Source organism: Melitaea cinxia, chromosome 15, assembly GCF_905220565.1.
Source record: "Melitaea cinxia chromosome 15, ilMelCinx1.1, whole genome shotgun sequence".
Taxonomy (NCBI): Eukaryota; Metazoa; Arthropoda; class Insecta; order Lepidoptera; family Nymphalidae; genus Melitaea; species Melitaea cinxia.
The window spans coordinates 9,750,225-9,765,744 of record NC_059408.1 but is presented as its reverse complement, the minus strand read 5'-3'; the positions used below and the strand labels follow the sequence as shown (position 1 = coordinate 9,765,744).

Sequence of the window (15,520 nt, the reverse complement as noted above, 5' to 3'; positions counted from 1 at the left end):
GAAACCTTAAAGAAACTTTAAAGGTTTCTTTGTCTAAGATGCCCACCTTAACCATGGAGCATAGAGAGATTTCTCTATGCTCCATGACCATAACCATCATATAACCATGGGGCATTTTCTCTATGCTCCATGACCATAACTCTAACTTAGATCTGTGGCTAAAACAAAATTGACAATTGCTGTCAATTTGAAGGTTAACATGCGTTATGCATGCGTTCAATCAATGGTTAAAATTCAGTAAACAAAAAATGCATCAGAAATCAATACATTTTACAGTGCTTAGAGAATCTACTGGGATCGTTTATACCTTTGCGCAGGTGCAATATCGTAACCAATGATAGATATCAAAAGTCAAAAGAAGAACAGTAATTAATCAATATAAATAATAACGTAGTTAGATTATAGACTCCTTATAGTGATATTCATCTCTGATAAAAACTGATCATCGATCATCGGTTTTCTCATTTAAAAAAAAATTAACATTTGTCCATCAGTAACATTTGTGTGTCTTCTTTCAATCTCGTTACATCTGTATCCCGTGGTCCTTGCCTGTTTAAATTCTTTAAAATATACGATAAATTTTAAAACCATGTCTCGTGATTTTAATAATTGGACCAGACCTAGGAGACCAAGCGGACGGAATTGGAGTAGTCAAAATAATAGACCACGACATCCGCCTGGTCTACGAGGCGTTGAAATTGGAATGTATTACAGAGGACTACAAAAGAAAAAAGCGAAAAAAGACGTTGTGGTAAATAATAGTTTAGATATTAAATTTATTGTTCAGTTTTAATATTGGTAAAACTTTAGATTAGGAAAAACCGAATTTCGGGACCGTGGGGGGAAGGGGGGAGGGTGGGGAACGCTACCCCTGGTACCACTGTCACACCTCAGAACCACATGGTTATGGAGATATCCATGGTTAAAATTTTGAGGTTAGAAGAAGAATTTCGTAGCTTTCACATGTTATTTTCACATTTTACACGCGTTTTTTCAAATTAATCTACCACCTTTAAAGTTAGAGGAACGCTTGGCTCCGGCGCTGCGGGCAGTGCAGCCCTTCCGCCCTTGCGTGCGAAAGCATATATTCTAGCATGCAATGTTACTAAGGCTGTAATGATGAATGTTACTAATTTTATTAGAATATTATGTCTGACGCGTTATTTTGATTAAAAGTGTCGATTTGTCACAATGCAAACAGTACGAGCTCAAAGGTATTATAATAGCTTTAAATTCTTCTTCTAACCTCAAAACCATATGGAGATCCATAACCATGGGGTTTTGAGGTGTGACAGAGTTACCTTGTATAGATTCCCCTACACCCTCTGCCCTCCACACCCAAAAACCCCATAATTCGGTTTTTCTAATTCGGTTTTGCCGTCTAGATCTTAGCCCTTTTATATTATGCAAAATAGTTTTAAAATGTATATTTTTTCAGATAAATTTAAAAATCCCCGACGCAGTTATGACAGCTCTTGACAACAACCTTCGAGCCATAGTGAAAATTGCTACTAGTCGAAATATTTCTTTACCTCCTATGAAGAATTTTGATAGTTTTAAAAACAATACTCATATAAAAGGTGTTGAAACTGACAACAAAATGAATAGAAGCGACCTGTTGTTAGATGGTAGTAATAAAGAGGAGAAAATTAATGTAAAATATGAATTGAGTGATTCTTGTGAAGCCGGTCCTTCTCAAGATCTTGATTTTATTCCAATAAAGCAAGAGGAAGAAGATGACTATAAACCTGACCCAACAATTTGTCCATTAAGACCTTCGAGCAATTACAAATATGGCTATAATGATATTATAACAGGGACATTTAATGACAAATTAGAAGAATGTATAGCAAAAGGCATTAATATAAATTTTGTAAATGCAGAAACTGAAAAAGTAAATATAGCTTTATGTAGTGAATATGAAGATATGGTACAAAGTAACGGTTATAAAAGCATGATGAAGTTTAGAGAAAAATTACCAGCATATTTTAAAGCTAATGAAATTTTGGAGGTGATTGAAAAGAATCAAGTAATTGTCATTAGTGGGGAGACAGGCTGTGGCAAGTCAACACAAGTAAGTGAAAATCACCTCGGAACTCTTTTAACATACTAAGAAATACTTTTTTGCCCAATCGTGGGGTAGTTACAGGCAGATTCAGTTCAAATTCACTATTTGTTATAATTTTTGTATGTATTAAAAATATTTGTTTATTATATTCATATTCAGATTTAAGAGAGTTCAGTTTTTAGAAATGCCTACTTTAGTTTTGCTTAATATGAGCTGTGCCCGCAACTTCTTCAACGTGGAATTTAAGAAAAAAAGTCATTGATCACTTTGCAGAGTTGTAAAATAAATAAATTTCTAAAATAAAAGTAGCCTAAGTTACTCTTTACTACATCAGGTAACTGCCAGTAAAAGTCTCATTAAAATCGGTCTAGCTGTTTCATAGATTAGCCGCAACAGACAGACAGACAAAAATTGTCAAAAATGTTAATTTGGTATATGTACCGTGTATAACATCCATATGCATTTAGTAAATAATGGTTATTTTTAAATTACAAACAGTCATTCCCATTTTATGTACTTGTATTGATTAATGTAAATTATAATAAATAAATAAATATTATAATTTTTCTTTACTGCATCATTTAATAATTATTTCAGGTACCACAAATTATTTTAGATTATGCAATAAAGGCCAAAAGAGGAGCTAATGTAAAAATTTTAGTTACTCAACCAAGACGTATTGCTGCCTCTTCTTTGGCTATGAGAGTTTCTAAAGAGAGAGGGGAGAAGCTTGGTAATTCTGTTGGTTATGCTGTGAGATTAGAAACGTAAGTTATATGTAATATTTTCACTTTTTTAAGACTTCAAAAAAAGGAGGAGGTTACTCAGTTCGACCGTATATATATATATTTATGTGTGTTCGGGATAACTCCGTCGTTTATGAACTGATTTTGATAATTCTTTTTATGTTGTAAAGGAAATATCCCTAGTTTGTTACCATGATAAGGAAACCAGGATCTGATAAGAGAAATCGAAGGAAACTCTCGAAAATCCGGATAGCTTTTTACTACTGTACCGAATTTTAATTTAATTGAAAGCCAATGTTTATCATGATTATGAATATGATTATGCATGCTGCTGTTTTTACAAGATTTAAAATCAGTACTTGATATAATTGAATAAAATTACTATTAAGTATATTTATTTAAGCTCTGATCCTTCTCCCACATGGAAAAGAGACCTAAGCCCGGCCGTGGGATTTTACAGGCTGAAGCCTAATATATATTTTAGCTCTAAGTGAGGCTATTCAAATCACTTGTTAAAGATGACACTACACTAAAATATATCATTTAATTTTGTTAATTCCAGAGTTGAAGAAAGACCTCGTGGAAGCATAAAGTTCTGTACCACTGGTATATTATTAGCGGAGTTGGAAGTTAATCAAAGCTTATCCAATTATAGCCACATTATCTTAGATGAGGTTCACGAAAGAGATGTCCATGTAGACTTGTCTATGTGTATGTTAAAACAAGTAATGAATATTTGATTATTTTGATTAATCTAATGTATAATTTCCTTTATTAGTATGACAAAAATTAATCTATTTTTCAGGTTCTAACAAAGCGAAAAGATTTAAAACTAATTCTTATGAGTGCAACTCTAGATGCAGAAAGTCTGTCGAGTTATTTTGATAATTGTCCTCTGATGCATATAGAAGGTCTGGCATACCCAGTTAAAGATATTTATTTGGAAGAAATATTGGAAATAACAAAGTACAATTTGCCACCAGAAAAAGCTAAGCCAGAACAACCTAAATGGATGATGTATAGGAATAAGGGAAGTGCTAATGTAATGGAAAAGAACATCAAATACCGAGCTGAAATTAGTATGCTGTTTTTTTTATTTATTTTTTGTAAAAGGGAAATAGTTTTTTTTTTTTTTATTAATTACTACTTAACTATAACAACAACAGCAAGCTATAACTTACCAGTATTTATTTTTGAAAGGTGTATTTCCTATTAAATTATATTTCAATTATTGGGGTAACATCTTGTTGCAACTGGATGCAGTGCTGTCAAGTGTTCAAACCTGCACATAAGAAATACATATTTATTTCCATTCCAGTCCATATAGATATTTTTTGTGTATTTCTGGGCTTTTGTTTTAATAAAGCTATTGAATTTTAAAATATTTGTTTGGTTAATTATTACTGTTATTAGTTTATTACATTATTTCAATAAACATACTATAAAAAGTACTATGTTATTACATTAGTACCCATAACTAGAGAGTTGGATGTATTAATAAATAAACCAAAATTTCATGTTTATTATATTATATTTTATTGATTATTTTTACAGATAAATGGTTGGAATCAAGAAAGAGAGATTTAAGCAGCAATGTATACAAAACTCTACAAGACTCTAGAATTGAAGACATAAATTTAGATTTGATTGTCGAACTTTTGATTCACATATGCAAGGGAAAACCAGGCGCTATTCTCGTTTTTTTGCCAGGTATTGGTGAAATTACGAAACTTATAAAATTATTATACGAAAACAATTTTTTTATACCATATAATTTCGAAATATACCCATTACATTCAAAGTTACCAACGTTAGATCAGTACAAGATATTTGAAAGGCCCGAAGAACATATTAGGAAAATTATAATAGCAACTAACATTGCTGAAACATCAATAACAATTGATGATATTGTGTATGTTGTGGACTGTGGTAAGATCAAAATAAGTGGCTTGAATGTTGAACAAAATATAACCACTCTACAGACTGAATGGGTGTCACAAGCCAATTTACGCCAAAGGTAATTTTTTCAATTAGTTATAGTTAGTATATATATATATAGTTTGGTATATATTTTTATAGAATAACATTTTCTTTATTAAGACTTCTTTAAGACCAATGCAAGCATTGTGTATTGTAAAAAAAAAACTACTTTAGTTATGATTGCCTATAAAAAATCAATGTTAAATGGCATATTTGTATAAAAAGTTTTGGAAAATCTAAAAATGCACGGCTTCATAATCTCATTTGTTGCTAATAATAAATATACTACATTGAAATAGACCTTGATCTTCAAAAGGACTCGGTTTTAACTCATACTGAAGGGTATAAAAAATAAATGGACTTGATCAGTTAATATATAGAACAGTTAGTATATCGGCAGTTATCGTGATAACGCCAGCGGCCAGTTTTCATACGTACTTTTGACAGTTGGACGTCCACGGAACAAATTTTTTAAACATTTATTTTTTATTTAAAAAACGGTGTTGAAACGAATGTTTTTCCATTATATTTATATGTAAATATTGTTCTACTAGTGCGATAGAAAATAAATAGAGACAATTTTAGTTAAAGAAATCGTTCGATTTTTGTAAGGCGAGTGTACAGCACAACCTCATCTCCTTCCCTTATGAGGCATGCAATTGTACAATAAATTATTAAACAATTAATATTGTAAAATACTTTATGTTGCGTCAAACTACTATTGCCATGTTTATATCTTCATTAATAATACCAATTACAATTTTTTTAAATTTATAGGCGTGGTCGCGCTGGTCGATGTCAGCCAGGTATATGTTACCATTTACTAACAACGTATCGCGCAGAACAAATCCCTGAGAGACTCCTACCGGAACTGCAACGAAGTAATCTATTGGAACCAGTGTTAATGATTAAGAAACTTCGTTTAGGAATGGCAAAGGATGCCTTAAAGTTAGTGCCGTCACCGCCAGCAGAAACAACTATTCAGTGGGCTGTAAAACATTTGCAGATGTTAGTATATAAAGTATTTGTATTTAATTAATCCTTTTTCAGTTTCGAAAGTTATGCTAATTAATGAAAGTAAACTGTTTGTCTTTTATATAAGAGTAAAATAAACGAACTTAACTGCGTTAGAATATTGACTTTACGCGGATTGCTCACAAGTAGCAATATATTACAAAAGTAGTATATATATATATTTTTTTTTATTGTAATTTAGACAAAATCTGCTGAATTCGGTTCAGTAAGATCTGATGTTTCAAAAAATTCTCAAATTTTATATTCGCCCGTAGGATCTTTACAGTTTTGTTTCATAATTAGTAGTAATATTTGTAAAGATTTTTTTTTTATATAACTGGGCCGACAAACAAGCGTACGGCTTACCTCACGGTAAGCGATTATCGCAGCTCATAGACGCCTGCAAAACCAGAAGCAACGCGAGACGCATGCAAAACCAGAAGCATCGCAAGCGCGTTGCCGACCCTATCCCCAATCCCCCAGGAGTTTTGGTTACCTGACTCACCAACCGACACACAACACTGCTTGAAAGCAGTATTATTTAACTGTGAGCTTCTGTAAGGTCGAGGTACTACTACCCCAGTCGAGCCGCTCCAGATTTTGAGCAGGAAATTATCTGCTGTGCCATACATCAGTTAAATGCTTAAAAATATAACTGAGGTAGGGCACAGCAGGAAGCTCCTAGGGGGGGAGGGGGGATTGGATCGGCAACGCGCTTGCGATGCTCCTGGTGTTGCAGGCGTCTATAGGCTACGGCAATCTCTTACCATCAGGTGAGCCGTACGCTTGTTTGCCGACCTAGTGATATAAAAATAAAAATCCCTTTTTAAAGGTGTGGAGCCTTAGATGATGGAGAAACATTGACACCTCTTGGTTGGCATTTAGCAAGATTGCCAGTACACCCTGCTGCAGGAAAACTAGTGCTTTTTGGTGCCCTCTTTGGTTGCCTTGACCGAGCAGCCAGTGTAGCTGCTGTTTGGGGTTTCAAAGACCCCTTTCAATTTGTCATAGGTAAGACAATTTTAGGAAAATTAGTTTTATACCAATTCTTAATATACTTAATCAATTTCGTAACAAAAATTTGTTATTAATAAGAGTAGTAAGTAAATAAACAGTCTCAAAATCAATTTAAAACAAAACTGAACTCAATTTTCGGAAAGTTATTTGTTCAGCTAGGATCTGTTGATTTTGTAGCAAACAAAAATATACAATACGTATATTTTATTGCGTCATGCTTTAATGTACTTGCTGTAATGCTTTAAACTGGTCACACAGATTTCATCCTACAAATGGGTTGTTTATTTGTTTATTTATAATTGTTTCTATAAAAGTTTCATGACTACCCTTTTTTCATATGAATTATCTTATGTGTACTTATATTTTTCCAAGGTAAAGAGAGAAAAATTGACATTACGAAACGTAATTTAGCACTTGAAGAGCCAAGTGACCATATCGCAATTTCTGAAGCTATTTTAAAATGGGAAAAATGTTCCCCATCATCAAGGCGGTCATTTGCGTATGATAATTTCCTTTCGAATAACACATTGGAATTGCTATCTGATATGAAGAAACAACTCGCTAAAGAGCTACGTCAAATGGGATTTTTGAAGCAGGGTAATATCCATTCCGTATGGGAAAATCGAAACGCAAATAATTTGAGCTTATTTAAGGCTATTGTTGCTGCATCGTTATATCCAAATGTAGCGTTTGTCAAGTAAGCATTAATTAAATATGTAGATTTTTTTAAAACTCAGCTTAAAATTAAAGTAGAATTTGGTCTTATTTAACATTTCACATGAAACAATTTGTACAAATTCATAAGACGTTAGTTTTAAAAAAAAGTATATAACCTATAATCTTTTAGAGGTAAATTTAAAGTGAAATTTATATCCAATCCAAATAGCATTGATTTATAAAACCCAAGACACACTCAGCGTTTCAAAACCGTCCGAAATTGTGTGCATATTTCAATTAAATAGTATCGGGTCGCACGTTTCACTGCACGTGTCAAACTAGTTAAAAATGCCGAAGTGTTTTTTTTTTTTTTAATTATAAAAATATGAAATCAATAACGTTATAACGGTTACGGCAGCAAGAATAAAGCCCTCTCTTCCCGTGGGTGTCGTAAGAGGCGACTAAGGGATAACATAGTTCCACTACCACCTTCGAACTTAAAAAGCCGACCGATGGCGGGATATCAATTCAACTGCTGGCTTTGAAATACACAGGCGGACGACGGGCAGCAGTGTCTTCGGTGCGATAAAGTCAACCTTGCGGTCACCGACCCGCCTGCCCAGCGTGGTGACTATGGGCAAAACACTACTATTTCACGCGAATTTTTGCACGAAATTGTGGAGGCCTAAGTCCAGCAGTGGACTGCGATAAGCTGAAGTGATGATGATGATGATGATCATGATGATGATGATGAAACTTAAAATATTAAGTTAATGCATAAAAAATAGAAAGTGTAAAAATATACTCAACTCCATTTCATGCCTTGTCTTACCGGCAAACTTTTGTATGAGACTGTGCATCTAGGGTTTTTTTTATAAATCAGTGCCAAATAGTCTGAAAAACTTTGACTTATAAACGCTTGGCTCTTCTAGTTCTTATATATAAGCTGAACTGTTAGATTATGCAGTCAATCATGCTGCATTTTGGTAGTATTTAAAAATTTACTCTAACGAATTTCATTGAAATCCACAGGTGGTCAAACCTTAACAAACGTCACAAGGCACCAAAATTTTCGGTATTCAGTCCAGAAGATGGAAAGTTATCTATACATCCAAGTAGTGTAATGTCCGGATTAAGGGGTGCAAATCCCTGTAAAAATCCTGGAGTTAACTGGGTCGTCTATTGGTTGAAGCAAAGAACATCAGAACTGTACCTATTAGAAGTCACCTTTATATATACACTACCATTATTATTTTTTGGAGAGTTTGCTGTTACTGATGGTAAGTGAATCGTAAATTTTAACGGGTTAGGGCCTGTTTAACCAGGTGCTATTAAAGTTTATCTTGCAATAAGTTACTAATAGGTTTAACAACTATGAAGTAAAACAGGCCCTTGAGGCTTCTACTACCTCAAGTTCTCAATAAGCTACAATGTTTAATTCAAAGATCGCAATTAGAAATAACTGACAGAAAACATATCAAAAATCCAAGAGGTAAAAGTTTATTATAATTGTATTATTGTTTTTAACAATCAAACGATTGACACCACCTTATATCGATCGTTTATCATAATTTGGTGAAATGTGATCTTAAAATGTGTATGTATTTAATAATTTTTAGATGTAGAAAGCCCCCAAAACTGCCTGCTGTCAATATCAAATATCAAAGTTCGATGTAATAGAGACAGCGCCAATGTATTCATGGAATTAAGAAGTCTACTGGACAAAGTGTTAGCATCAAAAATTACGGACTCAAGTACTCAGTCGCTCTATTACAATGAATTTCAAGAACGGGTCCTTAAGTAAGTCTACACTAATTTTCTTTTATGATAATTTTAAGTTTTTTTTAATATAACAATGTTGTGGAAAACAATGTTCCTATATTTATTTGCAATTGCAAATTATTTTAACTAAAATGAAAACTTTTGTTTCAGCGCTGTTATTCGACTAATCACAGCGGAAGATGAAAAAACTATGTATTTAGGTGACGATTTTTCTGATTCTGATAATTCAGAAAGTTAGACAGAAAAAAAATGTGTGTGTTTACTTATGTACCCACGTAAGAAGTTATACTTCATTGATATGTTGCTAACTTTTAACTTTTTGTTGCTCTTCGTTGACTAGCTAATTTCGGTTTTTTTCTTAACGGTATCCGCGCGTTTTCCCCTAACGCGCCAAAAGAAGTATAACTTCAAAAATAATATGTAATAGATTACAATATAATTGATATTACATTTATAAATATTTGTGTTTATTTTTTCCCCTCAAAACAAGCAATTAATTAAATAATAATAATGGCAATACTTAAGTAAGATTTGACAGCTTTTTGGCAACTTATTTATCATTCTCTTTGATCATCATTGTCTAGTGTTTGGTTTAGTGTTTACTAAGGTTATCAACACGTAATTATGATTCAATAAATACCTAAGTTAAACTAGTTAACGATTAACGACTTCTCTCTAATCTTAAGTATACTATTAATTAAGAACTTACACTAAAATGTCGTCTATGCTTCCGGTAAAATGGACATATTATATTTAGATTATGAATATGATATTTGCTTGTTTTAATTTAAACCATTACTATAATTTTTTATTATTTTAGAGAAATATACCTTTTAATATAATAAAACGGTGTGTTCATAATCAGTATCTTATCACTAAAGAAGGCAATGGCACCCGTGAAATAACATTAAATCATGAAAAAACAAAGTGAGTACATAATTAATATATTTAACAAAATAAATGTTATATTGTACTCCTTTAATCGTAGTATGTTATAACAAATATATTATATTTAGAAATTCTTTGTCACTTGCTATGATGGAAAATCTAATAGAAGCTATAAATGCAAATAAAAATGACACTACCTTAAGAGCTATAGTCTTATCAGCAACCGGTAATGTTTTCTCAGCTGGTCATAACTTAAAGGAATTGGTAAGTAATACCATAATAACAACTTGTATTATAGTGATAAATACACTATCATATATATGAAATTTCTTTCTACAGCAAATGTCTTGTGGATTGGAGCAACATAAATTAATATTCAATAAGGCAACTGAATTAATGAAATCCATAATCCAAAGCCCACTCCCTATAATAGCAAAGGTAAGAAAGGTATTTACTTTGGTCTCTGTATTTGTGTTTCTTTATTGTTTCCGAACCTCCCATTATTATGGACGGCCCTCTTTGGGACTTAGTATCACTAAATCTTAATGAGAGCCATCGACTCTGGAAAAAAAGAAAGAGTACTAAAATTTTGTCTAATAAAGAAATATATGATTTAAAAAGTGTAAATTATTTTAGGTAGATGGATTTGCAACAGCAGCGGGTTGCCAATTAGTTGCGACTTGTGATATAATTGTTTGTTCCAATAAAAGTAAATTTTCAACACCAGGGTAATTGACCTTTCTTTAAATATGTCAATTGTAATTTTGAACAATTCTTGACTATGAAAATAATTTTAGAGCCAACTTTGGGATATTTTGCTCAACACCAGGTATAGCTGTAGGTAGAAGTGTTCCAAAAGCCAGAGCTATGCACATGCTGTTGACTGGTCAGTATGGATTAAAAAATTAAATGATTATAAGGAAATTCTTTTTACTCAATTTTCAATACACTTTTCTCTAGGTGAACCAATCACTGCACAAGAAGCATATGAGAGTGGTCTAGTAACCAAGGTCGTATCGGCGGATAAACTAGATGAAGAAGTCAATAAAATAATTGAACAAATTAAACGTAAGAGTCGCAGTGTTATTACACTTGGAAAAGAATTTTTCTACAAACAACTCAATCTTAATATTTACGATGCTTATAAATTAGGTGAAGAAGTAATGGTACAAAACGTTAATTCTAATGATGGTCAAGAAGGAATATTAAGTTTTGTAGAAAAACGAAAAGCATGTTGGAGTCATAAATAAGTGTTGATATCAAATATATACATGGGGTAATAAAACTACACTTTTATTATTTACACCTATATTTATTTGCCACTCTCTTCTTAGTGTATATCCAAAGCAAGTATAAAGATAACATTTAAAAGCATATTAATGTCACATACACATAAAAATATTTTTGGCCGATATATTTTGCTTTATATACATCAACAAGATTGATTACTTAATTTAGAAAATAGAAAAAAAACCCAATTTTACAACTGAATGTTAAATGAGGAAGTTTAATGTAGACTAACTAAAATATTTTTAAATGGATATTTTATTATATACTTAATTACATCATATAAATAAATTTGACTTCATCTGAGATATAAAGCAAACTTGAATTCATAATTATTGTCCTATAGTATAATGTGATATATTTATGGATGTGGTTGAAGAATATATTTTCAAAAGATGTTTATACACTAATTTACCAAGTAAGTCAATCGAGTTACTTTTAAATTTTACGTTTATATATATATATATATATATATATATATATATTAAAATTAAATATTACCATTATTTTATATAGTTTACTATAATAAGCATGAAACAAACCCTAAAGAAAAATGTTATATTGAAGTTTGAATTGTTTCCTTCATTGTTTAAAGTAAATATGTAGTTTCCTTCTTGGATTCAACAATTAATATTAACTTTTGTGCAATTCAGTTTTTACCATACATTACTTTACCATATTGTTCACATTACACAATACATTATAAATTCATGTGCCTTATCTTGATTATACGATATCAGATAATCAATGCTACATTAAAACTAACAAAATATTTATTCCTAAAATTCGTGCAACATAAACCTAAAACTTTTTTATGATTTTACGTAAATATAATAACCATATAATAAAAACATTTGAGTGTGTGAAGTGTCTAATTTTCAACAATCATATGCGAGATATAGTAACAAATGACTTTTAAACATGTTTTATTCAGAATAAATGCCTGCATTTTGGTTTGAATATCTCCTACATATATAAATATTAATTGTTAAGGATTAAGCCCCAATCCTTCTCCTTTATGGAGAAAGAGGCCTATGCCCAGCAGTAGGATGTTACAGGCTGAATGTGATGCAATTTAAATACAATTCTTGAAAGCCAATCTTAAAATAAGTACATAGTTTAGATACATGGTAATATTGGAATGCTAATGTTTCACATCATATAATTCAGAATAAAAATAGATATTTTATATGCAAATAGAAGATATATATGTATTACCTTATCAAGATAACATGTCTTGGTATGGATTAGATTTTATGAATTATTGATGCTGTATTTCTACTAAAAAAAAAACTATACCAAGAAAAATTTAAAATAGCATCACACATGGACTATATGTCACTATATTTTACAAACAAATAAAAAGCAAATTTAATTTAAAAAAGTGATCTAACTGATCCCATAAAAAAAATATTAAACAATATTATTTTTATGTATTGCAAAACTACATACACAAAGTAAAATTAAACTCATTAGTGGGATTAAATTTTTAATGTACTAAATTTTAAAAAGAATAATACTCTTTTTAATTATTTTCCAACTAGAACACTAAAGATACCAGTTTACGAACAGAGATAACTTTTTGTTTATTCAACTTTGATTTATGTTAATATAAAACAATGACTTTGGAAATAAAATGAATGCAAAGATAACTTTGTTTTATGGATCACTTACTAAATAAGTATTTAAATAAAAATAAAATTTAAGTTATATTAAAAAAATTCTCAGGTTTTTTAGTTGGAACAACATTCTCAATATGGAAGGTTGTCATCATGCTCCAGGGACGTGTTATTACCCATCTCACTTCTTTGCCAATTCATTTGAGAGCCAGTCTAATCCTTCATAGAGCCCCTGCCCTTGAGTTGCACATGTTGCCTGAATATACCACTAAAACATACATTAATTAATTAGTTAAATTACTTCAGTTAAGAGTAAGAATATATATTTCATATAATATGTACAAATACAAACAGATATTTGTATATTTGTTTTTGATATGGGTGTCATATTTTAATGCCTCAGAGAGCATGTAAAGACGTCGGACCAGCCTATTATCGTAGAAACCTGATAGAGATAAGTCAGGTAGGTAATTTATCTGCCAAGACTCAGTGGAGCAGCAGGATGGAATGTACTCCAACCTACCTCTTATATAAATAAGCCTAGCAGTAGGAAATTAACAATCTTAGCAACTGATTCATATTAATACTTACACGACGGTTTCTTAAATTGTTTAGATTTAAAGCATTAGTTAGTTCAGCAGCAGTCATAGCATTGGGCATATCTTGCTTATTCGCAAACACCAAAATCACTGCATCATTAAGTTCATCTTCCTTTAACTAAAAAACAAACAAACAGGTTTGATAAAAATTTAGAATTAGGTGAAATAACGTAGAATAATTGATTATAATTTACCATATTTGCAAGTTCGTTTTCAGCTTCTGCTATTCTCTTAGTATCACTTGAATCAACAACAAATATCAATCCTTGCGTATTCTGGTAATAGTGGCGCCAAAGTGGCCTGATCTTGTCTTGGCCACCGACGTCCCAAACCGTGAAACTGATGTTTTTGTATTCTACTGTTTCTACATTGAAGCCGATAGTTGGTATGGTGGTCACAATTTCACCAAGTTTTAACTTGTATAGTATGGTAGTTTTGCCAGCGGCATCAAGTCCAACTATATAAGAGAAACATAAACATAGTAAACGTAAACAAAGTATTGCAACAAATGCATCGAATTGTGACAATGAATCATGTAAAAAACAATCTACGCAATCTTCAAGATACTTTTTCAAATTACTTACCCATTAGAATACGCATTTGTTTTTTGCCAAAAAGCCTCGTAAAAACACTAGAAATTGTGAGACCCATAGTCTATCACAAAACTTTTACAATATGTATAAAGTGAAACAAATTTTTCTTTTATATAAATCGATGTCGATGACTACTGTACGTCAGTCGGTAATCGTCAACGCGGACAACGTCACAGATGTAAACTTAAATGTGACACATAACCAATATTGATAGCAATGAAATCATTAAATAATTAAGAATTTTTTTTACTAAATGAAAAGTGGCAATTAGTAATTTTACAAAATCAGATAAAATATTTTGAGTTCGTATTTTTTATTTTATATAAATGACTATAAACAAAATATATTTTTTCGTAGGCCCGTAAACCAAGGCAAAGGCTTTTTTAAATATTGCCATATTTAAATGTTTACGAAAGTTTTTAATACGAATGTAGCCATGAATTAAACTATTTTTAATTTAAAAAAAAACATTTTCACTAATAAAAGTATTAAAATTTATGGAAATTTGACAAGAAAATGTTTTATTGGGTATGTCTAGTATTTGTGAAACCAATACTTCTTATTATGACTAATGTTCAAGATTTAAAGAATTTACTTTAGGTTTCTATTTATAAGGTATTAAAATATAGAAACAGGTTTGCAGTGGAGTAAAACAAAGTTTTGATTTTTTTTTCGGTTTTCAAAAAACTGGTATTTTTTAACTTATAAGTAAACTTGTGATATTAATCATTTACTTTTGTACTTATAAAATATAATTTTAGAAATGTGGATAGCCTTAATAAAAATAAAATGATGTAGGTATACAATCTTAATACAACTATGTTTCAAAATTGTGATCCCTCGTGCAGTTTTCTTTTTCAGCTTTTATTTAAAAAAATAAACATTTAATAGAGTAAATATCTGCATTTCAACTACTAATTAATAATATACATCTTTGACTATGTATTTCATAATTGTATATAAGCAATAAGTTTTCAGCTATCAAATGTCCGCAGAACTGTAAACCACGGCTGTAAGCATGTATTTGATTTTGATGTGACTGTGACATCTGTGATTATTCTGTGGCCAATAGGATTTGTAATAGGTTGCTGTCATGCGTCGTCATAGAAACGTTTTCAAAAACTTTTAATTTTTTTGGCCGGGATCGACATGGATATTTACGAAGGTGAGTAGTAAATTACTTTATTTAATGATTATAAAAATTAATAGTGACGTAATTCTTTGACCTTCACGTACACGAATAACTCTCGGAACGATTTTACAAACAGGT

General features: G+C 31.1%; 4 protein-coding genes across 4 annotated transcripts in view; 3 read left to right on the top strand and 1 right to left on the bottom strand.

The window, feature by feature from the left end:
- The first annotated feature begins 353 nt into the window (after window positions 1-353).
- Window positions 354-10,036, top strand: LOC123660730 (ATP-dependent DNA/RNA helicase DHX36-like). Its single transcript, XM_045595779.1, has 13 exons — window positions 354-751; window positions 1,439-1,580; window positions 1,626-2,074; window positions 2,666-2,835; window positions 3,377-3,539; window positions 3,620-3,893; window positions 4,369-4,831; window positions 5,572-5,802; window positions 6,641-6,819; window positions 7,198-7,522; window positions 8,515-8,762; window positions 9,102-9,282; window positions 9,415-10,036. Exons 1-13 carry the CDS (start codon window positions 590-592, stop codon window positions 9,500-9,502), a joined length of 3,075 nt encoding a protein of 1,024 aa, XP_045451735.1. The 5' UTR covers window positions 354-589; the 3' UTR covers window positions 9,503-10,036.
- LOC123660731 (enoyl-CoA hydratase domain-containing protein 3, mitochondrial) lies at window positions 9,800-11,437 on the top strand. Its single transcript, XM_045595780.1, has 7 exons — window positions 9,800-9,997; window positions 10,085-10,191; window positions 10,281-10,416; window positions 10,492-10,590; window positions 10,789-10,880; window positions 10,950-11,038; window positions 11,113-11,437. The coding sequence occupies exons 1-7, from the start codon at window positions 9,980-9,982 to the stop codon at window positions 11,400-11,402; spliced, it is 831 nt and encodes a 276-aa protein (XP_045451736.1). The 5' UTR covers window positions 9,800-9,979; the 3' UTR covers window positions 11,403-11,437.
- Window positions 11,438-12,915: 1,478 nt separating this feature from the next.
- Window positions 12,916-14,425, bottom strand: LOC123660351 (ADP-ribosylation factor 2). The gene is made up of 4 exons (XM_045595448.1): window positions 14,242-14,425; window positions 13,852-14,114; window positions 13,650-13,775; window positions 12,916-13,326 (listed from the first exon to the last, which is right to left on the bottom strand). The coding sequence occupies exons 1-4, from the start codon at window positions 14,306-14,308 to the stop codon at window positions 13,240-13,242; spliced, it is 543 nt and encodes a 180-aa protein (XP_045451404.1). The 5' UTR covers window positions 14,309-14,425; the 3' UTR covers window positions 12,916-13,239.
- An 850-nt stretch (window positions 14,426-15,275) lies between these two features.
- The window catches only part of LOC123660279 (general transcriptional corepressor trfA), a 40,930-nt gene continuing 40,685 nt past the window's right edge, over window positions 15,276-15,520 (top strand). The window contains exon 1 of the mRNA XM_045595374.1: window positions 15,276-15,415. Coding sequence (XP_045451330.1) covers window positions 15,400-15,415 — 16 coding nt within the window. The 5' untranslated portion in view covers window positions 15,276-15,399. The remainder of the gene's footprint in view (window positions 15,416-15,520) is intronic.

Coding starts and splice junctions, on each gene's coding strand:
- LOC123660731 (XM_045595780.1), top strand. Junction 10,192..10,280: donor TTAAATCATGAAAAAACAAA/GTGAGTACATAA, acceptor TATTATATTTAG/AAATTCTTTGTCACTTGCTA. Junction 10,417..10,491: donor GTCATAACTTAAAGGAATTG/GTAAGTAATACC, acceptor TTCTTTCTACAG/CAAATGTCTTGTGGATTGGA.
- LOC123660730 (XM_045595779.1), top strand. CDS start 590: ATGTCTCGTGATTTTAATAATTGGACCAGACCTAGGAGACCAAGCGGA. Junction 7,523..8,514: donor CCAAATGTAGCGTTTGTCAA/GTAAGCATTAAT, acceptor TGAAATCCACAG/GTGGTCAAACCTTAACAAAC. Junction 8,763..9,101: donor AGAGTTTGCTGTTACTGATG/GTAAGTGAATCG, acceptor AATAATTTTTAG/ATGTAGAAAGCCCCCAAAAC.
- LOC123660351 (XM_045595448.1), bottom strand. CDS start 14,308: ATGGGTCTCACAATTTCTAGTGTTTTTACGAGGCTTTTTGGCAAAAAA. Junction 13,776..13,851: donor AAAACGAACTTGCAAATATG/GTAAATTATAAT, acceptor TTTGTTTTTTAG/TTAAAGGAAGATGAACTTAA. Junction 13,327..13,649: donor ACAATTTAAGAAACCGTCGT/GTAAGTATTAAT, acceptor TGTATGTTTTAG/TGGTATATTCAGGCAACATG.